The sequence below is a fragment of the Maniola jurtina genome, chromosome 17 (assembly GCF_905333055.1).
Source record: "Maniola jurtina chromosome 17, ilManJurt1.1, whole genome shotgun sequence".
Lineage (NCBI taxonomy): Eukaryota > Metazoa > Arthropoda > Insecta > Lepidoptera > Nymphalidae > Maniola > Maniola jurtina.
Window position 1 is genome coordinate 2,354,976 of NC_060045.1, and position 18,058 is coordinate 2,373,033.

The following is an 18,058-nucleotide window of genomic DNA, read 5'->3' on the forward strand; positions in this document are numbered from 1 at the left end:
TTTTCAAGTTATTGAATTTATACAAGTATGGACTCCGTCTGTGCCGGCGCCCGCCGACACACGCGCGGCGCCCCTTCAGAGCGCCTCCCAGTCAGTTCCACCACCAAAAAACACCAACTAACACAAAAACCAGCCACTCTTAACAAACAAAAAAAACACTCCAAACAAGCACAGCACGCGCGCCAGCAAACGCCATCACAGACGAAGTCCAAAAAAAAAAAAAAAAAGGTCATTTGCATCTGTGAATGTCAATGTCAAGATTTTTATCGTTATCTGTGGTCAAAATATTTTTAACAATTTTTAAAATTCCTCAAGGAATGTGTTGATGTGTGAACTGTGAAACTGCTGTGAAACAATGAAAGATTTTTAATATGGCATGCAGTAAAGAAGAAATTGAGAGGAAGCGTTTAGCTGCTCTACAAAAGCGACAGAGCAAGTTGACCAGCGAAAACATTATTCACAAGGTCGACATCCAGTCGCGAAGATCAACGGAATGGATGTTTACATCTCAAAGCAGTAACATAGGGCCTGTGAAATCCACTATTGGATCCCATAGTCCTAATACATTTCATCCATATGCGAAACCCGAAAGCAGTAAACAGGCTGAAAATTCAGTGCCTGTAAGTAAAGTCGTGAGTGGGACAGTATACCTGATTTCAGAACACAGGTTTGAAGTGAATCCATCAGAGTTCTGTACACCTCTTATTAATATTTTTAAGAGTATACCTTCTAGGAATTACGGTAAGATATTTAGAATCCATGCTATAATCGGTACTGCCTGTCTAATGTTTTAATTTTGATGGAAATATTTAAAGTTGCCTTATAATTATTTGTTTCAGATTCAAAATCAAAGTTATGGAATTTCTCAATTGACGATTACCAAGACCTAATGTCCAAAGTTGCACCACTGGCCCCCTATATTGTCCTAGGCCCACTTCCACCATATGTTTTAAAGGTTAAACAATAATTATTTATAGGCACAGCATCCATACTTTTTATTTAAAAAAACCGGCCAAGTGTGAGTCAGACTATCGCACAGAGGGTTCCATACTTGGATATTTTTTTCCAATTTTGCACAATAAATCAAAAACTACTGTGCATAAAAATAAATAAAAGTCCTTTCATATGATACCCCACTTGGTGTAGTTATCTTACTTTAAAAATTGAAAATAATAATTATTATTTGTTCATGAACACATTTTAATTTTTTTTTGTGATATAACCAGTTTCGGTTCAGTTTTCGGATTTTTTTCTTTACTAGTGCTATAAGACCTACCTACCTACCAAATTTCATGATTCTAGGTCAACGAGAAGTACCCCATAGGTTTTCTTGACAGACAGACAGACAACAAAGTTCTGTTTTTACTTTTGAGGTATGGAACCCTAAAAAAGATGATGTTATTGACAAAAACTAGTATAGTATTATGTAATGTGCCACATATGTCTGTTAATTTTAATGCATTTGGCATTCTAATTAGATGATATAATAAAATTGAGCATCTAAGACAAGTTTAACTCTGCCTCAAAAACTAGCTTATCTTTTAGGAGCTATATCTAGCAAAGAAAAGTGAATAATAAATGTTGAAAATATGATATTAGGGACAGATCTTAAACTTGGAAATTCACCACTTGGGGTTTTACATATTGCCTATGATATTCTTATATTCTTTACAGATTCTAAAAGAGCCCTTAATAGACCCCAATACTGTTGATCTATCGCCAATAGAGAAGACCCTTAGAAACAAACTGATGCCTTTCCAAGAAGAAGGGGTAAGGTATGTTTATTGGAGTTAGACGTAGTATTTAAAATTGATTTCAAGATGTTTCAACTATAATTCTGAATCTGATGTGACATTGTCCAAAATGGTTTACTTATTTATTTATTTGATACTAGCTTTCACATGTGATATTATTAATTATAGCACTTGAGGATAATATTATTGTATAAATTTTCTACAGGTTTGGCATAGCGCGCCGTGGGCGTTGCATGATCGCGGACGATATGGGGCTGGGCAAGACATTCCAGGCTCTGGCCATCGCTAGCTACTACAGCCACAACTGGCCGATGCTCATCGTCACCACATCATCTATGAGGTACAACAGGTTCCACATAGCGCGCCGCGGACGTTGTATGATCACGGACGATATAGGGCTGGGCAAGACATTCCAGGCTCTGATAACTCCAGCATGATGAACCGACAATGTAAAGACAATATGTAAAGGCCATTTATTATTATCAGACATTCTCACAAAATCATCTGTCCCTCTCACTCTGTAAACATCATCATCCAATCCAGCAAGATTCTGACAGTCTATGGTGTGTTGACGAGGTTTAGTAACAAAATGTTTGAGCACTTCACGCAAAAACTATTAGACGGATTTGGCTGAAATTTGGAATGGAGATAGATAATACCCTGGATTAGCACAAAGGCTACTTTTTATCCCGGAAAATCAAAGAGTTCCCACGGGATTTCGAAAAACCTAAATCCACGCGGGCGAAGTCGCGGACATCGGCTAGTTTCTGGTAATATGCGGCTGGTCATAAAGGGCGTGTTGGGGAGTATGTGGTGTGATGAAGAAGGCTGGGTGTCAGTGTGACGCTCATTGGGAAACCAGCAGTGGATGTCTACAGGCTGATTATGATGATGAAATTGTATTATGCTAGCTTATACCCGAAACTTCGTCCGCGTGGACTTACCCCACTTAGGGGTGGGATTTTCAAAAATTCTTTTTTTAGCAGATTCTACATGATAATAGTTATCTGCATGCCAAATTTCAGTCCGATCCATCCAGTAGTATTAGCTGTTCGTTGATAGATCAGTCAGTCACCTTTTCTATTTATATATTTAGATTTTCAAGGGGAGTAAAAGACAATGACTAATTTCAGAGAGACCTGGCAGAGTAAGATCCGTGAGCTGTTACCATCCGTGCCAGCGATGGATGTGGTCACTCTCACCACCAGCAAGGACAGCCAGTTGGTCGCTGACAAACAGGTATCACACTATTACACTTCACACTAATATTATAAAGGCGAAAGTTTGTGTGTATGTGTGTGTTTGTTACTCCTTCACGCAAAAACTACCTGACGGATTTGGCTGAAATTTGGAATGGAAATAGATAATATCCTGGATTAGCATATAGGCTACTTTTTATCCTGGAAAATCAACAAGTTCCCACAGGATTTCGAAAAACCTAAATCCACTCGGGCGAAGTCGCGGGCATCGGCTAGTCCCCTATATTTTCAGAAAGACCTGGGTAGAGGCATAGTAAAGACACTAGTTGGCCTACATGAAATAAATGAATTTGAATTTGATTTAAAATAATTAAAATCTGTGAGAAAGGCAGATTTTTGCTGTCTAAAATCGGCAGATTTTTGCTGTCTAAAATCGAGCATATTAATTAAAAGCTTATTTAAGCCTAACTAAAATTTTCGAAAATACTGCAACTGTTACTGTATATTTTAGAGCCAGGTGGTAATAGTGAGCTACAAGATCACCAGTATGCATACAGACTTACTGAAGAGCAAGAAGTTTGGCGTTCTTATTATTGTAAGTAAGTCTATAAAATACTCATATTATGTATTATTTTCATTTAAAAAAATTATATTTTAATACCGAAAGAGCCACATCTTAGCGGTTTATATCAGAAAACTTGAGCACAAAAGGTCCATATGAGTGGATGATTTTGACATTAGACGAAATTGATTTAATGTTTATTTTATTGTAGACTTATTTCTAAGAAAAATTGTGACGTTATTATAAAAAAATGAATTTGAATTATTGTCATCGACGTAGAATGTATATTATGAACATGGACGTATTATTGTTTATATACTATCTCTATGATTATGAAGAATAAATGTCTATGACTAGATGTTGACCATGACCACATTCTGTTTTTGTAAAATTCCTTGTTTTATTAGGAATTTTATGATTTCTAAATTTTCACTGATCTGGTCTGGTGGAAGGCTTCGGCCGTGGCTAGTTAGCAGTTACCATCCTATACCGGCAAAGCCGTGACGCCAAGCAATTTCTGCGGCCCCGGTACTATGCCTTGTAAAAACCAAATGGGATGGGTTTGATAAAAACTGCCATACCCCTTCCAGGCTAGCCAGCTTCCATCTTAGATTGCATCATCACTTACCAGCGGATGAGATTGTAGTCAAGAGCTAACTATATCTGAATAAAAAAAGAAATGTTTCTGTACTCTTCAATTATTTATTATCGTTCTTGTTGGTTAGGACGAGTCTCACTACCTCAAGTCGCACAAGGCTCAGTGCACATCAGCGCTGGTGCGCATCGCGCGGCAATGTGCGCGCTGCGTGCTGCTGAGCGGCACGCCCGCGCTCAGCCGCCCCGCGGAGCTCTACACGCAACTAGCGCTCATAGAACCAAAGCTGTTTACCAACTACACTGAATATGGTAGGTTATCAACCCTGTATCAGTCTAGATTTCCACCTACAGACTCTAGTTATCGCTATTTGAATCTTGTATCCGCCCTAACTTACAACGATGTTACTAGATGGCAGCGCACATATCTTCGATTACTTACTATGAAGCCTGAATCACGAAACGTAGTGGTAACCTCAGAAGCCTTAGGTACAAGTTTCAAGATACAACGGTTGGATCAGCTGGGCACCAAGCATGATACCCATTTGGAGGAAGATCTTCCTACTGTTAGGTCAATCACCTGCTACCCTTACATCCTCGTTATCTTGTAGCGTTTCTAATGTGTTCATTAAGACGAATCTCATTACCTCAAGTCGTATAAGGCTCAGTGCAAATTGGTACTGGTGATAAGATAATAAAATAGCACGAGCCGCCAAAACGTTAAAACGATACTTCTAGACTTTCATAGAGAGAACTGTAGCTGTGTATTTTTTTGTAGGCAAAAGGTATTGCGCAGGGAAGCAAACACACTTCGGTTGGGACATGTCTGGCCAATCCAACCTGACAGAGCTGCAGATTATACTGCAGAAGCGGTTCCTCATCCGAAGAACTAAGGAGCAAGTGCTTACCACATTGGAGGAAAAGACTAGGTGAAAATTATTGTATTTAGAGTTCCATTACTCAAAAGGAAAAAGGAACCCTCATAGGATCAGTTCATTATCTGTCGTGTCTGTCAATTCAGAGGAGTCAAAGCCAATAGGAAGAAACCAAACCCTAGAATCATGAAAGAGAGGTATATATAGCACAAATCAAGGAAAAAATCTGAACACAGTGAATTTGTGGTTACATCACAAAAAATTAAAGATTTGTGTTAGTTTACTAAATCACGCTAATAAGGTGCTGTCTGCCATTAACTTGCAAATTTTTATTATACTGCTTTAAGATTTCTTGTACAATGGTGCGGAACCCTTCATTTGCGAGTCTGACTCGCACTTAATCAGGGTTTTTTGTGGCATCTTATTAGTAATCATCAGAACTATTCCTGGTGCAGGTGGTGGCAGCTGGTGGTTGCCTGGTGGAGATTGCTCTGAGCAATAAGGCCGCCTTTGCATACAATTGTTTCTAGTTTTTTCTGTTTCTTCCTTTTGTGTTGATTATTTCATGTTTTGTGTGCAATAAAGTTTTTATCTATCTACTAGCCGATGCCCGCGACTTCGCCCGCGTGGATTTAGATTTTTCGAAATCCCGTGGGAACTCTTTGATTTTTCCGGGATAAAAAGTAGCCTATGTGCTAATCCAGAGTATAATCTATCTCCATTCTAAATTTCAGCCCAATCCGTCCATTTTTGCGTGAAGGAGTAACAAACATACACACACACACACACACACACACACACACACACACACACACACACACACACACACACACACACACACACACACACACACACACACACACACACACACACACACACACACACACACACACACACACACACATACAAACTTTCGCCTTTATAATATTAGTGTGATCTATCTTCGTATTTGCTAGTTTTGTACTTACACCCTGTATAATATGTTGGTTGTAGGGAGTCAGTGTTACTGGACCACTCGCTGCTTCAGTTCTCTCAGGAGGAGCAGCAAGGCTTGTCGCAGATGGCGGAGAACTACAAGAGCACCAAGTGTGCAGACAGGCACGCTGCGCTCATCACGTACTTCAGCGAATCCGCCAAAGTCAAGATACCAGCTATTAGGTGAGTTTCATTTTATTATTAACTGAGGATATATTGATATTGAAATTTATTTATTTCAGATCAGTTTTATAATTTGACCTTGCCTTTTGCTTGCGTGCGCACGTGCGTACGTGTGTGTATGTGTGTTTATTCTTTCAATAGATTCTCATTGTACTGAGTCAGTAATTCATATGATTGTTTTTGCCCCAATAATTTTTATTTTTCTCAAAAAATTCTGAAACACAAAATGTTAGTTACTTTTAATGAAGTTAAAAATTTGACTAAAGTGTCAGTATGTGGAGACACTTTCTAAGGCAGAATATTCGAGAATTTCTCTCTTGTCCTCAGTAAATACATCAAACAGCTCATAAAGGAGAGCGACCACAAGTTTTTGATATTCGCCCACCATCGCAGCATGATCGATGCGATCTGCAACGCGCTGGACGACACCGGCACCTGCTATATTTGCATCGTGGGCTCCACGCCGCCGCGGATACGAGCCGTGAGTGACGTCATCACCTCAGTCAATATATCAAACAGCTCATAAAGGAGAGTGGCCACAAGTTTTTGATATTCGCCCACCATCGCAGCATGATCGATGCGATCTGCAACGCGCTGGACGAGACCGGCACCTGCTATATTTGCATCGTGGGCTCCACGCCGCCGCGGATACGAGCCGTGAGTGACGTCATCACCTCAGTCAATATATCAAACAGCTCATAAAGGAGAGTGGCCACAAGTTTTTGATATTCGCCCACCATCGCAGCATGATCGATGCGATCTGCAACGCGCTGGACGAGACCGGCACCTGCTATATTTGCATCGTGGGCTCCACGCCGCCGCGGATACGAGCCGTGAGTGACGTCATCACCTCAGTCAATATATCAAACAGCTCAATAGGAGAGTGGCCACAAGTTCCTTTTTCGCCAAAAAAAAATTTTTTTTTTCGAAAAAAATTGAGTCATATTATGCCACAAAATACTTAATAGAAACTTACAGGCATTATAATATGTAGAAGGCTAAATCTTTCGTCTTTCGTCCGGCTGTACACTGATTAGCCAATGTCAAGTTTGTAGTTATTTACAAGTTACGGAAACTACATGTATATGTATGGACCTCGTCTGTGCCAGCGCCCGCCGACATACACGCGGCGCCCCTTTAGAGCGCTTCCCAGTCGGTTCCACCACCAATAAACACCAGCAGAACACAAAAACCATCCACTTTTAACAAAAAAACACTCCAAAAAGGCACAACACGCGTGCCAGAAAACGCCACCACAAACGAAGTCAAGGCTAAATCTGCAAAGATGTTTAATTAAATAGCGACATTTTCTAGCTCTAAACAGTATCTATCGTGTAGAGTTGTAGACTGTACATCGCCGACTCTTTTTGTAACTAAGTATGTATTAATACATCGAACATTTCAATACGTCAAACAGCTCATAAAGGAGAGTGGCCACAAGTTCCCGATTTTCGTCAAAATAATTCCCCCAAAAACGAGTTATGTAATACGACGCTATTTTTAACCCCCGACCCAAAAAGAGGGGTGTTATAAGTTTGACGTGTGTATCTGTGTATCTGTATGTCTGTGTATCTGTGTATCTGTCTGTGGCATCGTAGCGCCTAAACGAATGAACCGATTTTAATTTACTTTTTTTTGTTTGAAATGTGGCTTGATCGAGAGTTCTTAGCTATAATCCAAAAAAAATTGATGCAGCCGTTTAAGAGTTATCAGCTCTTTTCTAGTTTTCTTGTAGAAAAGAAGGTTACATAACCGTTAGGTTCATAATATTATGTCAATTGACAAAATATGTCAAGCTGTCAAGATGGACGTTGCCTTGATACATAATTATTTATTTGAAAATGATGTTTTGGAAAACTCAGATACTTTGGCTCGTAGGCGCGGAATAGTCCAAGAAAATCAGTTCAGCCGTTTGAAAGTTATCAGGTCTTTTCGGTCTTTTCTAGTTACTGTAACCTTCACTTGTCGGGGGTGTTATAAATTTTTAATTTACACTTGTTATAGGAACTGGTCGACAAATTCCAATACACGACGAATTGTCGTTGCGCAGTTTTGTCCATCACCGCCGCCAACTCAGGTCTGACCCTCACTGCGGCGGATATGGTGTTATTTGCTGAACTGCACTGGAACCCAGGGGTGAGATTTATTTATTTAGAATGTAGTATAGAAGCAGGCGTTATTTTGCGGAAGTCCATGATATACAAGGAACCAAAAGCTTATTTTGTTATAATCCGCCAAACTAAAGAAATCCGTATGGTGCAATATGCAGCATGCGACATGCACCGCCCGCCCTCCCACTGATAAACATGCAGGAAAAGCCAGCCACCAAGGAAGCCACACGGACCACCACCACGCAGCACCACACAATCCCAACACCACTCAAAGTAAGTGTTTATCAGTGGGAGGGCGGGCGTTGCATGTCGCATGCTGCATGTTGCACCATACGGATTTCTTTGGTTTGGCGGATTATAGCAAAATAAGCTTTTGGTTCCTTGTATTTATTTAAAGCCATCCTCGGCTAGCCAACTCGCCGTGGTCAACCAATAGACCTCCTCTACTGGATATAGGACTCTTGTCTTGGACTTCCTCATTTCGCGGTCTAACACTGTCTGAATGCAGCGGCTCCCTACGACTCGTTTGATGCCCTCTCTCTACTTAAGAGGTTTACCAAAACGCTGCGCTTTCTGACGCAAGGTCACCATGCCATTTATGTCTATCGATTCTTCGAACAATGTACCCTGTCCATTAACTTATCAGCTTCGCAATTGGTTGAGCCAAGTCGGCCCAAATAGCGGCTAAACGAAAATCAAGCGCAAACATGGTGGTTTGGTGCATTTTCTGGCTTCTAGTAGTATTACCTACCTAATGCTTTCTCAGTTTTGAAAATGTAGCAAATCATCATTTTAGCGCTCGATTTTGGCTTGGCCGCCCATAATTGAAATAAATTGTAGTATAAATGCTTTCATATGGCATAGGTTTTAACACAGTTGGGTCCAGGGTTCTACATCTTTGCCTATGATCCTTTGGAACGGAGATTGTTTAATACCTTTTTTTCGTGGAAAAATCCTCATGGATACCACTTCGCCCAGAGACTTAATGACTAAAACCCCATAGTGCTCCACACATCGCCTGGTGGCTGGGCTCCGTAGCCCGCAGCTGTCTGGGTTGCACTAGAGTCCCGAATTAACTTAACATATAGATACTACTAGCTGATACCCGCGACTTCGTTCGCGTGGATGTAGGTTTTTAAAATTCCCGTGGGAACTCTTTGATTTTCCGGAATAAAAAGTAGCCTATGTGCTAATCCAGGGTATAATCTATCTCCATTCTAAATTTCAGCCCAATCCATCCGGTAGTTTTTGCGTGAAGGAGTAACAAACATACACACACACACACACACACACACACACACACACACACACACACACACACACACACACACACACACAAACTTTCTCCTTTATAATATTAGTGTGACGTTGATCTCAATGATGTTATTGTGTTTGTAGATTCTGACTCAGGCGGAGTCTCGCGCGCACCGCATCGGGCGCTCGGGCGGCGTGTGCGTACGCTACCTGTTGGCCAGAGGAACCGCCGACGACTTCATGTGGCCGATGTTGCAGGACAAACTCAACGTGAGTAACAACTTGTAGCAAAACTGCAAATCCCTCAAGTCCCCATTCCCCACGTCAGGAATCTAACTCTAGTCGTTCCACTTATAAACCACAGTGCTTTACTACTAGGAGATCGTCAAAGGGCATTATTGAATTATTAATCAATAGCTTGCATCAATACAAATAAGTATTCTATAAGACAAATTTTTCCAAAGCGTCATGTTTCTAGATATAGGTTAGCTACCAAAGTTGTATTAGTGACGTCATCAATAGTCTAGCCACCAGTACAACTATGATAGTTTTGTAGCGAAGCAAGCACGAAGTACCCGCACCGACGAGATATGATGGAAAATTCCAGCCACGCAGCGAATGCATGATCCGTCGACGCCACCGCGCCGCCCTCCCGCCGACCGACACCCGCGGGCGGGTATATAACGCCCGCGGCCGCCGACTGCAGTCAGTCGTTCTGTGGACACTGCTGTCGGCTCGTGGGAACTCGGGCAGACGCAACCACAGGATAGACGCTGGAGGTGTTGGAGTACGCGGCAACCCGTTGCCCCGTAACCAGCTCCGCCGTCTCTCCCCTCGCGCGCGCGACACCCGCCCTCGGTCGTCCGTTGATTAGAGTCCCGTGACTCGTTAGAGTTCCGCACCGCAAGAAGGGCTGTAGGTTCCGTACTGTAGCATTTCGGATCGCCGTGCCGATACACCCGCGTGTTCGATAACTAGTGTAAATAAGACTAGTCTGTATCAAAATAGGTTAAGGTTGTAAATAAACAAGCACGTTAGATAGAAATCCGCGTTTCATTCCTAGAAACTCCCGTTCCCCAAAACCTAGATAGGGAAAATCCTAATCAATGTACGTGGCGGAGTAGCCGACGAACCATCGACTGCTTCACCACGTTACAGCTTATATCTCAGAAACGTGACACTTTGGAAAATTTTGTCTCATACAATAGGTACATGTTTGTAATTGATGTTAGCTATTAATTAATACAAGTTTTATTCGCGGCAGCTATTTTTAAAAAAAACGAAAATGGCGGACACATTTTCCTGGTCTACCTACACAGGTAGGCCAGGCTCCATACTAAGATATTTAAAACCCTTTTGTTTGACTATTAACTGTCGTAATTTTTTCCATAACCCACGTGTAAATATTTTGCAGGTTCTAAACAACGTCGGTCTTAGCGGCGATACATTTGAAGATACCACCATGAAGCATCAGGTATTTACCATATTTTAATACTTACATACACCTTCTAAATCTGTTGCTCACAATCTCTAACCTAAACTAAAATGACAGGTTCAAATGTATTGCTATCCCTCTTTCAATAATCCACTAGTATTATTCAAATCCTTGACTTTAAATGATCAATTTTTTTCAGGAGAGCAATAACTCTATAACACAGTACTTATCGCCTATAAGTGTCAAAAACAAAAACGATTATATCCCTGGGACAAATATTCGTAAAGTACCATTACCTGTCGAGAGAATACAAACCGATACAAACACACAAATGCATGACCAATGTGGAATAAATATTGGATTAGAATCTATAACAAACGGCCAGTGTGCATCTAATTATGGACAAAACGCAAAAATAAATGGCCAATGCGGAACAAACTACAAAGGCCAATCAAACAGAATAAATACGCAAAACGCACAAATATATGGCCAATGTGGAGCAAATATTGGATCAAAAACTATAACAAATGACCAATGTGCATCAAGCTATAGACAAAACACGGAGATAAATGGCCATTGTGAAACAAACAACAAAGAAGGCCAATCAAGCATTAGAACAAATGCACAAACATTCGAACACGACATGGATTTAGATAAATCGTTTCAAGAATACGATGACGATGACGATCTTTTAGCTAATTTAGATTTATGATTTTGAATTTTCTGTATTTCTTTTATATTATTTAAATCTCCTTATAAAACAGTAGTTAAAGTGAATTTCTTGTTAGTATAAAAAATAATGTCTCTCTCTGTCTGTTCATTACCTATGCGTTCGCGCATCTTTCTTTCGATTAAATTGAAATTTTGTGCAGTTGTATGCGGGAAGGTTGCTGACATAGTACGATCAACGCACTAGGTGGCATGCGAGTAATGCATGCTGGGATGGCACAGATATAAAAATCGAAAATGTGATTTTTGTTGATTTGTCCTTCAATCACAAACGAATCTGCGTGTATGTTTTGCATGGATATAGTTAAGGTGAGTGACAAATAAATGAATAGTAGAAAAACTTTTCAAACTTTTGTCCACAGAACAATTTTTAACATTACTTAAACTTATTGATATATTATATATACTAGCTGATGCCCGCAGCTTCGCCCGCGTGGATTGGTCAGATCCCTTGCAGCATCAGGATTGAGGAGTTGGAATCCAAATTTTTTATGAAACAATGTCGCAAAGTTCCTCTATCGATTAAAAAATAAATGACGCAAATCGGTTCAGAAATCTCGGAGATTTCGGTGTACATAGGTAGAAAACGCAACTCCCTTTTTGAAAGTCGGTTAAAAAAGTAGCCTATGTTACTCCCTGGTCAATTCTCTACTTGTCTGAAAATCCCGTCAAAATCGGTTCAGCCGTTCCCAAGATTAGCCTTTTCAAACAGATAGACAGACAGACAGACAGACAAAAATTTTAAAAACGTGTGATTCAGTTATAGTATCGTTCAAATAACCATATGACCTTAATATGCGGTAGTTATTCCGAAATTACAGACAGACACTCCAATTTTATTTTATTAGTATAGATGCTATCGGGTAGGTAAGTATGTATATGCAGTTAAAATATAATAAAAATACAACTTACAATTTAGGGTAACAACATACGACTTTTTAAACATTAAAATTATTATTAAACTGTAGATTGGTCTCTCGTTTCGGTCTGCATTCGCCTTGGTATGCTATTTGGAGGCTTTCCGGTTTGTCCATGTCGCATAATATGACATACCTACTCGCGTAGGTGCGTCCATCGCTGCCGCATACGGGCTCGTACTCAGGCAAGCACCTGCAACCCCTGGTGCAAGACCCCCTGTCTCTTGGCGCAGCGGATGTCATAACCACGCAGGCCACAAGCAAGAAAACTATTCCTGTAAACGTAGAAAGATATCAATAAAGAGTTTATACGACTGCTCAAGGAAATAAGTGTAATGTTTTCGGGGTTTCTTTATGGCATATATTAAAATGGTTTTTTTTTTTTTCTTCAAAAATAGCAAGTAAAAGATTTAAATGATCACCTTTTTTAATGATTGATCCCCTTTCTTTGAGACATAAAATAAATCAATCTATTACAGATAGCAGCGCTTGGCTACCCTGGTAACATGATTAGCAATTTCTCTTCATGAGATATTGTTAGCCATGGCTAATTGACCTGGCAGGGAGGGGGTGTTGTCCTCGCGTCCCTCTGAGTGTCCCGAGCAGAGGGCGCAGTAGACGCACCTATGGGGCATAGCCCCAGGAGCGGAGGGTGTGGCTGTGTTGGGTGGTTGGTGAAGAGTGTTTGATCACCCATTCAATCATTGGCTGCACCACCGGTCCAGTTTGGTGATGGGCGAGGGGGATGTTGCGGATGGGGAACGCGGAAAGAGAATTGAACCCTAGCCCTCGCTCGGGAGGACCTGTGGATGACGCAGTCTTTAATCCACAATAACTTCTAAATGCCTGAACATTATCACAATACAATATCTATGTATATGTGGGTTATATAAGTATGTTATGATATTAGGTAAGAAGAATTCTGTATTCACCGTCAGCCAAACACAGTTAATCCATAAAACATTCGTAACATATGTATGGTATATACAATTGTGGTGTAAAATGATCAGTTTACATAAATTAATAAATTGTTGGCGATGGCCCAAGTAAAAAAAATAATTATTACCAAACCGGCAAATCATGTTCAATCTCCTTCAATAGGTTTCAAACAGCAAAAGATTTTATCAATACTTAGATATAGTTACTTGAAGTCTCACTTCAGGTTGTGTGGAATTAGGAATGATGGCGTAAGACGTGGTGGTGCTTTGTATATGACCGGTGGATAAATGACTATTGTTTATTCTTCGTTAATGTTGTTACAGGCGGGGGCGGGGTCGTTCTTGATAGAGCTATGTTATTACTTATTAGTAGTTAACAAGATAATAATAATAAGGTAGATGGTACCAGCGACTTCGCGTGCATTTAGGTTTTTAAAATATCCTGTGATAGGTAGGTAGTTACCTAACTCTAAAATTCTCCGGTAACCGACATAATGTATGCCGTCCCGCGTAAGTAACTCCTTAATTTTTTGGGATAAAAAGTAACCTATGTCACTCTACAGGTTTCTAGATAACTGTAGGTATTCATGCAAAAAATTACGTCAATCCGTTGCTCTGTTGCGGCGTTGAAGGACAAACTAACACACTTTCGCATTTATAATATTAGTAGACCAATGTTTTGGTTAGGTATGTAAGTACGTATAATAAAATAATTATATTATTAGATAGTTCAGTACCACGTGTATCATTACGATCGTTCAATTCGATATTCTATCGTAACTGTAGTTCGCGACAGGTCGAGATGGCAATCGGGTATGAGGTGAGTCGTACACACCCGCGCTGTCATGTTCATGGGCGGCGGTAATAATTTAACATCAAAGACCAGTAATCAGGTGACCCGCCTGATCGTTTGCTCGCTATTTTCTTATTAAAAAAAATCTGATGAATATCTTTGGAGATGGAGAACAGAACTTTTCAATGGATGAAAGTAAATTGTTCGCGATCAGTGTAATAGCTTAGTAAACAGTAGGTTTTTAACCAGGCATAGCATATTTAAATGCAGTGGGGCCACTAAAAATTGTTAAATAAAAAATTTACCTAAGAAAAAAATAAGAACTTCAATAACCAGGAACTCAAAAAGTAAAAAATGATTTTATTTATTACCGAATATATTATTTATACAAGAGTTATAGGTAATATAGTTCTATAATAACATTTTTTGGAGTCGGCGCCAATGTGGAGTCGCAAACAATATGACGAGTAGACGGTTCGTCCAATTCACACTAGTACATAGTCCATAATATTCTGTATATTATCATCATTTAATAAGGTAAAATGTGACAAAGTTTTTGGTACAGCGGTTTAGTTTTGAGTGCTTTATTAATTTCTTCATAATATTGTACGGGAGCTGTGTCTGTGTGCTCGACCGTAGCAATAGGGAAATTTCCCACCGAGCGGTGTTGTGCTCGGTAACGCCAGTTGGGCCAACGGTTGTGCGTTGAAACTTCTATATAGGTATAGTGCAATTTGATAAAAGTTCTGTCAATGCGATTGAAAGTTGCGTGTTTCTCCTTGAGTTTCCAATTAAGTTACCCGTGCTGCCATCTAGGCATAGGCCGTGAGTTATCAAGCTGGGGTTTTGTGTCTCGAGCGTTGTTGATTGATTGAGTTTTAGAAGCGACATCTGCTTGTGAATGTGGCAACCGCTACAATATTAATAATATTATAGCCATTTACAGTCAGCGAATCCGGGCGGGTCTGCAAGTCCAGTATTAATTAATTAGCTGTAGGATGTGGATTGATCTCTCGTTTCTATCAGCATTCGCCTTCGTGTGCTACTTGGATGCTTTGGGGGTTGCCCGCTGCGTCGCAATCCATGTTACACCTGTTTCCGTAGGTGCGTCCATCGCTGCCGCATACGGGTTCGTATTCTAACGTGCAGATGTCACACTCCCCGTCTGTTGGCGCCGCGGATGTGATGGCCGCGCACGCCACAATTAAGACAAGTATTACTCCTGTAAACGCAGAAACACATCAAAAAGGGTTTTTGCTTAACCTGCCAAAAAATATGAGTATATAATGTTTTCTGGGTGTATCTAATTATGTACCTATATATTGGAGTTCCTATATTCCTCCATAACTTCTAAATGCCTGAACCATTTGAATGTAATGGGGCACACCGCACAATATGGGGTATTTTGAATCCTTACATCATATCCCGAGTTACACTGACTAGATTTTTTTTGGAAAAATTCAATTTGGCAGAGTTGGTATCTAGGTAGTTTTTTAAATAGCTTGTTCGATTGAATGAAGAATGAATTTGTCTTTATTTGTAGACCCAACACATATTAAACATGAACTGTGACATTATACAACACTTCACGGAAATAGCTCAACGGTTTCGAAAAATCAATAAACGTTGCTGGGGTTCCAAAGTGCTAGAATTGCATAGAACTGCACTCTCTGTTCCCTTACTCCGATGGGATGGCAATCTGACATGAACGGAGATAAATCAGGCACAGGACCAACGGCTTTATGTGCTCTCCGAGAAACTCGGCCGACTTCATAACTCCGAAGTCCGGACTGGTGCCTAGTAACCTACTGACAATTTCTTGATGGAAACCCCAATACTTAACGCTCCGGTGGTTTTTACTTAGTGCTTTGGTCTATAAGTCTATAAGGTGTAAAATGATCACTTTTCAAAAAAATGAATAAATAAAATAATAATAAAATCGTGGGCGATGGCTCCGAAAAAAAAATACATACCAAACCGGCAAATCATTTTCAATCTCCTTTAATATGTTTCAAACAGTAAAAGGTTCAAAACTACTTAGATACCAAACTTTAAGTCTCACTCCAGTTTGTGTCAAATTAGGAATGGAGAAAGATCATTGTGGTCAATGTGGTGCCTCTTATATACCTACCCAGTAGACTTTTCTTTGTCAAATGTTGTTCCAGGCGGGTTCATTCCTGATAACTTATATTAGGTAGGTATTTGTAACAAGATAATTAGATCTTGCACGCGGCTTTGCGTAGATTTAGGTTTTTAAAAAATCCTGTGGTACCTAAGCATCTCTTTATTTTCCGGTAACCGACTTAGGTATTTCACTCTCGCGTAAGGTTTTTTGGTCATTTGCTGTTGCAGCGTGATTGAAGGACAAGCCAACAAACAAACAGACATACTTTCGCGTTTATAATTCGTGGGATAGGATTTGAGTAATGTTTTGGGTTAAGTAAGTAGGTACATAATAAAATATTATTAGATAGGTAAGTAGTAAACATCGCTGTAATAAAAACGATAAACTGGTCAGTAATTTATATTTTATCAAATCAAAATAATTGGTCACCCAGGCACAAAATTGGTATGTACCTATATTTTTATGACCCAGGAGCACTCCAGGAGACAATATTTATAAGTTTTCTCGTTTTCTCATTAGACCGGTTATTACTCCGACCATTACTATTATCCAGTCAAATTCTAATACAAAATCTAATTCAAAATCTGATTGCACATTTAAAACAATAAAGCCTGTATTCGTCCTTAAACTTTTTTATGATAGTTAAAAATAGTGATATTATACATTTATTACTATTACAGTCTATACCACTATTTTAAGCTTGGTCTATAGGTACCTATAGCTAGTCTAGTACGAATTACTATTATGGAAATGTTCATTGGTCTCTCGTTTTGATCTGCATGGCTCTTCGTATACTACTCGGAGGTTGCTCGATACGCATTCCATGATACACCTGTTCCCGTAGGTCAGTCCATCGCTGGCGCATACGGGATCGTATTCAGGATAGCACCCGCAAGACTCCTTGTACTGTGGCGCTGCAGATGTGATAACCGCGCACGCCATCATCAAGACGAGTACTCCTGGAAACGTAGAAACACATCAACGGCTGCCCAAAAAAGGGGTGTAAGAAATGTTTTCAGGCTGTATGTATGTGAGATTTTTCCAACAATCAGCCAGTATGCGTATTGCATTTACTACTGGATATAGGCCTTCCCAAGAGCGCACCACCAAACACGGTCCTCCGCCTTCCTCATCCATCCGCTCCCCGCCACCTTCTTCAAGTCCGATGACCCGGAGTTGCCGGACTCCCGATGGAGTTTTTTTATACCACCATAACTTCTGAATATTTGGACCATTGCGGGGCGCTGCCGCGACGCGCAGTTCAGCTGCAGTTCAGTTCGAGTGCATATCGCGACCTTTTTGCGGCTGTGTCGTTGTACAATGTAGGTGATAGCCCTAACTAAAAAAATACATACCTAACCGGCAAACCATTTTCAATCTACAATAGGCATCAAATACCAAAAGGTTATCAATACTAGTTACCAAACTTGGTCTCACTGTAGGATATGTCAAATAAGAAATGATGGACATAGACCGTCGTGGTGCTTTTTATACTACTACTGTGTACTAGTAGATCAATTACCTACTATTTTTAGGGTACCGTACCTCAAAAGGAAAAAAGGGACCCTTATAGGATCCGTTGCCTGTCTATCGTGTCTGTCAAGAAACCTGTAG

The 18,058-nt window shown here is 40.2% G+C and overlaps 1 protein-coding gene and 1 long non-coding RNA gene across 3 annotated transcripts; one reads left to right on the forward strand and one right to left on the reverse strand.

Moving 5' to 3' along the window:
- Positions 1-258: 258 nt before the first annotated feature.
- Positions 259-11,750, forward strand: LOC123873558 (SWI/SNF-related matrix-associated actin-dependent regulator of chromatin subfamily A-like protein 1). 2 transcript variants are annotated; one of them, XM_045918427.1, is made up of 15 exons: positions 259-741; positions 840-955; positions 1,675-1,775; positions 1,960-2,094; positions 2,888-2,993; positions 3,465-3,548; positions 4,241-4,421; positions 4,888-5,038; positions 5,978-6,142; positions 6,470-6,623; positions 8,147-8,278; positions 9,652-9,777; positions 10,922-10,981; positions 11,142-11,277; positions 11,428-11,750. In XM_045918427.1, the coding sequence occupies exons 1-15, from the start codon at positions 372-374 to the stop codon at positions 11,652-11,654; spliced, it is 2,244 nt and encodes a 747-aa protein (XP_045774383.1). In that variant the 5' UTR covers positions 259-371; the 3' UTR covers positions 11,655-11,750. The 2 variants fall into 2 exon arrangements, with proteins under 2 accessions (XP_045774383.1, XP_045774382.1); XM_045918426.1 differs by having other exon boundaries at positions 261-741; positions 11,142-11,750.
- Positions 11,751-12,562: 812 nt separating this feature from the next.
- LOC123873585 lies at positions 12,563-13,813 on the reverse strand. Its single transcript, XR_006797711.1, has 2 exons — positions 13,655-13,813; positions 12,563-12,863 (listed from the first exon to the last, which is right to left on the reverse strand). It is a non-coding gene; the product is annotated as an uncharacterized LOC123873585 (long non-coding RNA).
- Between the last annotated feature and the right edge of the window lie 4,245 nt (positions 13,814-18,058).

What these genes read in the sequence shown, in the direction of transcription:
- LOC123873558 (XM_045918426.1), top strand. Translation starts at nt 372, where the DNA reads ATGGCATGCAGTAAAGAAGAAATTGAGAGGAAGCGTTTAGCTGCTCTA. An exon ending in GTCACCACATCATCTATGAG is followed by an intron (nt 2,095 to 2,887) that starts GTACAACAGGTT and finishes GACTAATTTCAG; the next exon opens with AGAGACCTGGCAGAGTAAGA. An exon ending in AACTGCACTGGAACCCAGGG is followed by an intron (nt 8,279 to 9,651) that starts GTGAGATTTATT and finishes TTGTGTTTGTAG; the next exon opens with ATTCTGACTCAGGCGGAGTC.